The sequence below is a fragment of the Oreochromis niloticus genome, linkage group LG19 (genome assembly GCF_001858045.2).
Source record: "Oreochromis niloticus isolate F11D_XX linkage group LG19, O_niloticus_UMD_NMBU, whole genome shotgun sequence".
NCBI lineage: Eukaryota > Metazoa > Chordata > Actinopteri > Cichliformes > Cichlidae > Oreochromis > Oreochromis niloticus.
The window spans coordinates 24,899,183-24,907,829 of NC_031983.2; the positions used below are offsets into that span (position 1 = coordinate 24,899,183).

The 8,647-nt window shown below is 41.3% G+C and overlaps 1 protein-coding gene across 1 annotated transcript; it reads right to left on the minus strand.

Moving 5' to 3' along the window:
• Positions 1-3,478: 3,478 nt before the first annotated feature.
• On the minus strand, positions 3,479-8,443 carry LOC100691897 (tubulin beta-4B chain). The gene is made up of 7 exons (XM_003445441.5): positions 8,283-8,443; positions 8,019-8,127; positions 5,910-6,020; positions 5,392-5,636; positions 4,998-5,320; positions 4,572-4,916; positions 3,479-4,490 (listed from the first exon to the last, which is right to left on the minus strand). Exons 1-7 carry the CDS (start codon positions 8,337-8,339, stop codon positions 4,343-4,345), a joined length of 1,338 nt encoding a protein of 445 aa, XP_003445489.1. The 5' UTR covers positions 8,340-8,443; the 3' UTR covers positions 3,479-4,342.
• Between the last annotated feature and the right edge of the window lie 204 nt (positions 8,444-8,647).

Sequence of the window (8,647 nt, forward strand, 5' to 3'; positions counted from 1 at the left end):
TGAAAGCATGGATCCATCCTGCCTGGTGTAATGCTATTTTCTTGGCACACTATCAGCTGAGCATCATTCAAACGCCACACCCTACCCGAGTATTGCTGCTGAACATGACCATCCCTTTATGACCACAGTGTACACATCTTCTGATGGCCGCCTCCAGTGGGAAAACTCAAGCTCAACTCATCTCAAACTGGTTTATTCAACATGACAATGAGTTCACTGTACTCAAATTACATCCACAGTCACCAGATCTCAATCCAATAGAGAAACTTTGGAATGTGGTGGAACAGGAGATTCCCATCATGGACGAGCAGCTGACAAGTCTGCAGCAACTGTGTGACACTGTTGTGCCAACATGGACCAAAAAGTACGTTGTTGAATCTATGCCACGAATAATTAAGGTGGCCCTGGCAAAACAGTGTCCAAGCAAGTATTAGAAAGTGACTGGTGAGCGTACATATGTGGCTTATCAGTGTGGTTTATATGAAAAAAAAACAGGCACGACTAGTAGTGTCTGTATGTGAAACAGCTGTTTCAAGTTTGTTTCTATACACATGGCAGGAAGTAAGGTAAGGCACAGAAGGTCGATTAATGTTTACTAAATCCTGTCACCGTGTCATGGGTCAGCTGCATAATGGAGTCGCGGTTTCATGACTTCTGGAAAACAGGCATTCCTGTTATTCAAGAGGAGGCAGACGCCCAAATCCCAAAACTGGATAAATAAAAAACAAAACAGACGAGAGGAAAAAAAGCATGAATTCACACTCATACAAATAAACTCAGTACATTAGATAACAAACAGTCAGCTTCACTTTGACCTCAAAAACAATGCTCTAACTTATCTTCATATCATCTTATATTAGTTTGAAAGCATTCATGGTCATTCCTGTGTATATATCAATAAAAAGCAGAAACTACAGGCACACCAGAGAAAAAAAGGGGAGCAGTTTGCGAACTGAGAACAAATTTTGTAAATGATGTGCAAGCTGCTGATTTTCTTTCTTTAGTTCCATGTAAATGAAAGAAACAGGACCAGGAAGTTTCCAATCATAATGACATCGGTTTGTTATCTGTCATTTAAATATTCAGGATTATTTCCCTTCATCTGCAATCGCCAGGTTCTTGTTCTCTCTGATGGCTTCTGATAAATCCCTTTGAATAAATTAGATGTAAAATCTTCTCATGATCAAATGCAGTTTGATTTCCCCACTTTTTCAAAAGAAACGGTTTGAAAATCTGAATTTTGTCTTGTTCTCTTCAGCCTTTCATTATATTTAGACTCTAATTTACCCGACACACTGCAAAATATCCAACATTTCACAATGGTGGATTATTCTGGCCATGATAATTGTGGCAGCTTAAGCAGACGGAGAGATGAAGTCAAATACCCGACATGGATGAGTGTTTGCACTGAGCTTTATTCAAACACGCACAAAAACATGCTATTGTTAGCTGTGTGGCTGTGCAGCTGGACAAGGGTTAAAGGAAAGTAGCCATTATACTGATGAAGGTGGATAAAGATCAAATCTGTGGCATGTCCGGACGAGGAAACAAACTTCACATAAGCAGCTTTTATTTTGCATGAATAGATCTGAAACAGAGGTTATCACCAAATGCAAAATTCCCCCATCTGAGTATGCAGATAAAAATATGGGTCAAGCCTTAGTTTAAAACAAAAAAAGACCTCTGAATGTTGCAGGGAAATCTTTTGCACCAAAACTGACTGACATATATAAAGCTGTGGTCTGAAGTTTACATCCACTCGTCATGAGTGTGAATGTCATGTTAGTTTTGGGATTTTACTGATTTCTGTAACGATTGTACAGCATACATGTTTAATGACCCAATAAAACAAGATTTTATTTCTACCTGCTGATTTGAAGTGAAACCGAAGAATTAGGAGGTAATCCTCCTTCATTATTCCATACCTTTTGTGTCATGTACCAGTACCACTGGCATGATGCTACCACCACTGTGCCTGACAGTTCACACAGTGTTCTTAGATTTGAAAGCCTCACTTTACTCCTCCAAAGATATCACTTGGCACAGTGGCCAAAAAGCTCTCTCTTTGTCTCATCTGGTCATAAAACCTTTCTCCAGAAAGCATTTGACGTTGTGTTTTTGTCTTAATCAACACCCTCTCCGTCAATGGTGATATCAGAAAACACTTCTGTGGACAGAGATGCAGGAGTTCCAGCAGTTTCCAGTTCATGGCAGGGATAACTTGTAATTATGTACAGTTGGTTGAACTGATGATGCAAAAATCTGCAGTTGTTTAGAAATGTTTTAAAGTCATTAAAGAAAAACACTTTTAAAAATTATTAAAAGCCCATGATATAAACTTCTGACCACATTTACAGAGACAGGATGAAATGTCTCATTTAAGTTATTACAGGTGTTTTGATCTGTGGGTTTTCTAGTTGTTCTGTCTCCTGCGATCTTCCAGAAGTCCCTGGTACTTGGCCAGCTTCCTCTTGAAACGCCTGCTCTGTACAGTCTTCCCAGATTGCTGTCAGAGCAAGCTGTTTTGAAGTCCCTGGCTCAAGTCTACCATTACCTGCCAGTGTTCATGATGGAAAGTAGACCTGCAGCAGTTTCAGTTACTCTCCCACTTTGACAAATGTTGTGTGTTTCCTAAGGGGACAGTGGAGCCTGTTTATTGTCACAGCTGGGGAGCGACCCATGGCAACCGTCCCCCAGGGCCTTCAAATAGCAGCTCAGGATGTGTGTGAGTGTCAAACTCCCAGAGCACAGCAGATGGGAAGGTGTTTCCACCTTTGAAAGGCTAAGTATGTCACATAGAGAGCTTTCAACTCATTGCATTCTCTGGTTACATCCAAGCTCTCTGCTGCTTCTTTCCTCATTCCCTGCTGCTATCATCTCCTCTTAATTTCATCCACTTTGTTCCCCATCCTGCATTTTGTTCCTTACTCCACCCCTTGACAGCAAGAGATGAGCAGACCTGGCCATATCAGGCTAACCAGTGATTCAGATATAAACATTTAACTACAATTATCCAGCATTCTGTGTAAAAGGTCTCATATTTGTTAAAAATTAGGGAAAAGTAATGCAAAATCATAAAAATTAAAGAGTAAATCTATAAAATATATCCATTGTTTTTAGTTCTATGATTTAAAACGAGCCACCAGTAATTAAAGAGGCCAGAATCAAATACACACATATTTGACATTGGATCTTAAATTTAACTTAACTTTTTCCTTTTTTAAAAAAAACGGAATTTAACATTTACATTTTTATCAATGATATGTTTTTTTAGTCAGCAGCCATGCTTGCAGATGCACTTATGAACATGCATAATGTCTGTACAAAAACTCAGAATATTAAATGTTTTCTCATCTTTACCCCCACTGTACTACTGCACAAGCATCTGCACTCATCATGCAATAATTATTAACCAATTGCCTTGAGCACATCTGACTTATTTGTTTTTAAGTACACAAAAAGACAAAAGTAGAAGTAATCCACCAAATGTAGCACCAAACTTTATTAACCCCAACAGGGAATTTGCCATTTCAGATTGAGGAAGTTTTGGATGTCACACGCATTTGCTAGGATAGAAGGGATATCAGGATAATGTACAGTACAGCCATGATAATGTAAAAATATCATGGCTGTACTGCACCGCTTCACAAAAAAAGACAAACTTTATTCAAATTCTTCTACAAAATCAGAACAAGCACACAAAGTTAGGTGGGAGTGACGAGTTCCTGACGCTCTCAGTGTTTTCTTTCATTTAAAATAAATCTTAAATATTTAATTCCGCTTAAAAACAACAATTATATTCTACATGAAACGTTGAGTGTCAAAAATCAGGAGAAAGTGCCATGAATTAGTCAGTGTTACATTCTATCATTAGTACATGTTAAAGCTGGAGCTGGGTCATGTTCAAAATCTGTGGTGACATCAAACAGTGCAAAGGGTAAGTGATCTACGCAAACAGGACTTTTTCTATGTTCTATTTACTGCTACATCTTTTTTAAACTGAGTTTTTTTATCAAACCTCCTGTAATATGCGTCAGGCTCCCTTTAATGACATCATCCATTTAGAAACAGAGCGCAATGATGAGGTGACACTAACCAGAAAAGAAAGAGAACAGGCTGAAAACACTCATATGGGGGAACAAAAACAAACATGTAACACATAAAAGCGTGGAGATGACCTGTACGCTCTAAATAACTTGGTGTTATATGACAACTTTTGTTCTTAAAAAAAAAAGAAAAGAAAAAAGTTGTTTAACTTCTCGACGTCTGAACTGCATTGACCTGAAACTGTTGCATAGAAAGAAGAAAAGGGAGAAAAAGAAGAAAGAGCCGTGGCTGATTTTTAGGCCATGTCCTCTTCACCCTCCTCCTCGAACTCTCCCTCCTCCTCGGCCGTGGCCTCCTGGTACTGCTGGTACTCGGACACCAGGTCGTTCATGTTGCTCTCGGCCTCCGTGAACTCCATCTCGTCCATGCCCTCGCCCGTGTACCTGAAACAGAAGCGGTGAGGTGATTAACGCGTCGCACTCGGGCATGCACTCGGGCTACAAATGGACCGGCGTGTCTCTCACCAGTGAAGGAAGGCCTTGCGGCGGAACATGGCGGTGAACTGCTCAGAGATGCGCTTGAACAGCTCCTGGATGGCCGTGCTGTTGCCAATGAATGTGGCAGCCATCTTGAGGCCGCGCGGAGGGATGTCGCAGACGGCCGTCTTCACGTTGTTGGGGATCCACTCCACGAAATAGCTGCTGTTCTTGTTCTGCACGTTCAGCATCTGCTCGTCCACCTCCTTCATGGACATGCGGCCTCGGAAGATGGCGGCGACCGTTAGGTAGCGCCCGTGGCGTGGGTCGCATGCTGCCATCATGTTCTTGGCGTCGAACATCTGCTGGGTCAGCTCGGGAACGGTCAACGCCCTAGGAAAATTAAGAGATATTTTAGTTGAGATTTAATTCAAACTCAAAATATGCATTGCTAACAGTAACCAGCTGCTGTACCTGTACTGCTGGCTGCCGCGGCTGGTCAGGGGCGCAAAGCCCGGCATGAAGAAGTGCAGCCTGGGAAACGGCACCATGTTCACGGCCAGTTTCCTCAGGTCCGCATTGAGCTGGCCGGGAAAACGGAGGCAGGTGGTCACGCCGCTCATTGTGGCCGAGACAAGATGGTTAAGGTCGCCGTAGGTGGGCGTCGTGAGCTTCAGCGTGCGGAAGCAGATGTCGTACAAGGCCTCGTTATCGATGCAGTAAGTCTCGTCCGTGTTCTCTACCAGCTGGTGTACGGAGAGGGTGGCGTTGTATGGCTCCACCACTGTGTCGGACACCTGAAGACGGAGAAGGTGCGTTAAGAGCCCCACACAGTTAATCTGGAATGATGTGGACGTTAAATACGGACCTTGGGGGAGGGAACCACGCTGAAAGTGTTCATGATGCGATCCGGGTATTCCTCGCGGATCTTGCTGATGAGCAGCGTGCCCATGCCGGAGCCCGTACCTCCGCCCAGGGAGTGCGTGAGTTGGAAGCCCTGGAGGCAGTCGCAGCTCTCTGCCTCCTTCCTCACCACATCCAGGACTGAATCCACCAGCTCCGCCCCCTCAGTGTAGTGGCCTTTAGCCCAGTTGTTCCCTGCCCCGCTCTGACCTGTGTGTCACAAGCAAATATAGAAATCTGACACCACTGACTCCATTTCCATATTTAAAACACAATTTACTTACATTGAGCAGCCAAACATGAAACATCACTGGAAAACATACTATTCCACTGTTTTTTTGAACAAACAAATAAATAAATACATACAGAGAAATTAAAACAAACAAACACAGATTTTTTTTTCCTTTGGTCAAAATACTTTCCATTTTACTTTTCTACAGCCAGGATGATGAAAGAATGAATGTTCAGCTTTCAAAGGCTCACCAAAGACAAAGTTGTCAGGTCTAAACACCTGACCGAAGGGGCCAGACCTCACAGAGTCCATTGTGCCCGGCTCCAAGTCCACCAGGACCGCACGAGGGACATACTTCCCACCTGGTGAAGACAGATGACAAAAAAAAGCCACACTTTTAACTTCAAGATTATATAATTGGTTTAGGGATAGGGCACCTGTTTAATATCAGTTATAAATCCTTAATAATCCTCCGAGCTCTATCAGCAAACTACGCGAAGGGCAAATAAATACAAAAACTAATCAAGCCCAAATTATCACAGGTAACTACAGAGGGAAAAAACTAACAAAAGGTGAAAATCACACCAAAAACAACCAAATCAAGACGGGTATGTTTTATTACCAATTACCATCTAAATTTCTCAATCCTTCACCCCTCAAAACACTTCTTTTGGTGTAGTATTAAAAAAACAAAAAAAGTAAAAGGAAATAGAGGGGTCCTTCTTCAGAAATGTCTGATGTTGAGATAGCAGAGAATCTTAAAATTGATGTATTTTAAAATATTTAAACCTAAACCACATTATAGAACTTGCTCTTTTATTAATTAAAACGAATAAAAATCAGAAGACAGTTTAATGATTTTTTTATTTTATTTTTTTAAATCTTTTATCTACATCTACTTGAATTCTTGTGTAAGTGGTGTTTGCCAAAGGAGCAACTTTGGCAAAAGCGGTTTAAGTTTTCAACGTTTTCTGAAGGTATTTGAACATTTTCTTTGGACTCCTTTAAAACGCTTTAATTAAATACTTGGTCCCCATTCTCTTCAGACAGAAGAATGTCAATAATAATGGATCTGGGGATTATCTTTTATTATTATCATCAGTTTTGTTTGTTAAAATGTGACCACATGATATTTGTCCATTCATGGAACTATTTATTTGCTATAACAATGAAGATAACTTGAAGAACAATTAAAAATGAATAGTGATGTAATCCCTTATATCTTGTAACAAAATTCAATTGATGTGAAATTATTATCATATCAGTGTGATGTGACAGAAATAATAAACCCCATACAGTAACACCAGTGACACATTAATCATCATGCCACTCAGTTAAGCCATACCTGACAAAAAGAGGATTCATTATGATAAAAATAAATTTAGCATTTGCATAAGATACAAATATTTTATGCAAAAAGTTCCTCTGAACATAGTAACACCGGTGACTTCTGAGTAAGTAATGGCTGTTTTTACCAAGTCCCTTTCATAAAATCCACATGTTGTCATATTGTGCTCACAAAACTGGGAGGTGGTATGATGAATTCTTTACAGAGCTTAAGGAAATTAGTAATAGGAAGTGAACTCATAATAGGCTGTTTTTCCACAGTAACACCGGTGAGGCAACTTCATAGGATCATTACTTTCTTTATACATTTTATATTTGTTCTACATTTCTTACATTTCTATATGTGTATTGTGTCTATTGTATAACTTATTTATTTACTTATTCATTCATTCATTTCTGAACTTCATATGAAATCACAGCGCTTAGCCGCTATAGCTGACTGTGGTGCTTGGGCCACTCTATGACAGATTAAAAACGAACACTGCCAAACTGATAGCTCAGGAACTGTTTAAATAACATGTTTATTTTAAACACAGAAATAAACTATAACCCTAAAATGTTTCTGCAAAGGCCGGGGATGGGAGACAGACGTCACCGTAGAATGACCCAGACTATGACATGAGCAAACCCACTGCAGAATACACACATACTTACTGTACTTAACTACAAAAACTTTACAGTTGTCATAAACTGCCTGCAACATATTTAATGCTTTGCCTTTTTAACTCAGTGATAATATCGCCCCAGTCCTAAGTGTGAGTTAAAGCGGGAACAGTCTAATTTGTGGGCACCATTGCTAGGCGAGGGTTTGTTTTTGTTGTTTTGTCTTGGAAACTGAGTGACGGTAACCAGGAAGGAGAGCCAAGAAAAAGCCCCCTGACTCTGAAGGAGGGGAGGGGGGGGATTAATGCCCCCCCTGCTGGACGGTGGCTGTACTAACCAAGTTTCTGCTGGCTATTGAATTACCTCAGCTCACCCAGAAATTAGATCAGACTGTGCAGTGTGAAGTTAACCTGTAGCCTCGTTGTAGTACACGTTGATTCGCTCCAGCTGTAGGTCGCTGTCCCCGTGGTAAGTCCCGGTGGGATCGATGCCATGTTCGTCGCTTATAACCTCCCAGAACTGGAACACATACACAGGGACAGAATAAAACGATTAAATCAGTCGGCTCAGTCAAAATGAGCGGCGCTATGATTAGCTCTGGCGCTAATTTAATTTAGCGGCCTGCGCACTCAAACTTCAAACACTCAAACACTTAAAACCACTATCACTCTCACCTTCGCGCCGATTTGGTTGCCGCACTGGCCGGCCTGCAGATGAACTATTTCCCTCATTTTTTGGTCGAAATGAAAAACTTCTGAACAGCCAAGAGTAGACACTGATCCAGCGCTCAACCAACAACGGACTAACCTGAGAAGGTAGGAGCATTGCCAGCTATAGAGACACCGAGAAGGCAATTGGAGGAACTAAGTGTCAAACAAAACAGACTAGGAATCGGATTGGCCCAAACACCTTGGTTTCGGGTTTTGATTGGATAGTGATCCCAAGAGGTCCGTTACCTCGGTAACACGGACAGAACTGTGCACACATTCAGCACACAACGCGTCTCTTAGAGACCTGCCTGCAAAAGCTCTGCGTGCGC

Excerpts from the sequence above, each read along its gene's own strand:
- LOC100691897 (XM_003445441.5), bottom strand. The coding sequence starts at position 8,339 with ATGAGGGAAATAGTTCATCTGCAGGCCGGCCAGTGCGGCAACCAAATC. Across the intron at positions 8,128-8,282 it reads GCAACCAAATCGGCGCGAAG|TTCTGGGAGGTTATAAGCGA; the intron begins GTGAGAGTGATA and ends TATGTGTTCCAG. Across the intron at positions 4,491-4,571 it reads CGCAAGGCCTTCCTTCACTG|GTACACGGGCGAGGGCATGG; the intron begins GTGAGAGACACG and ends CTTCTGTTTCAG.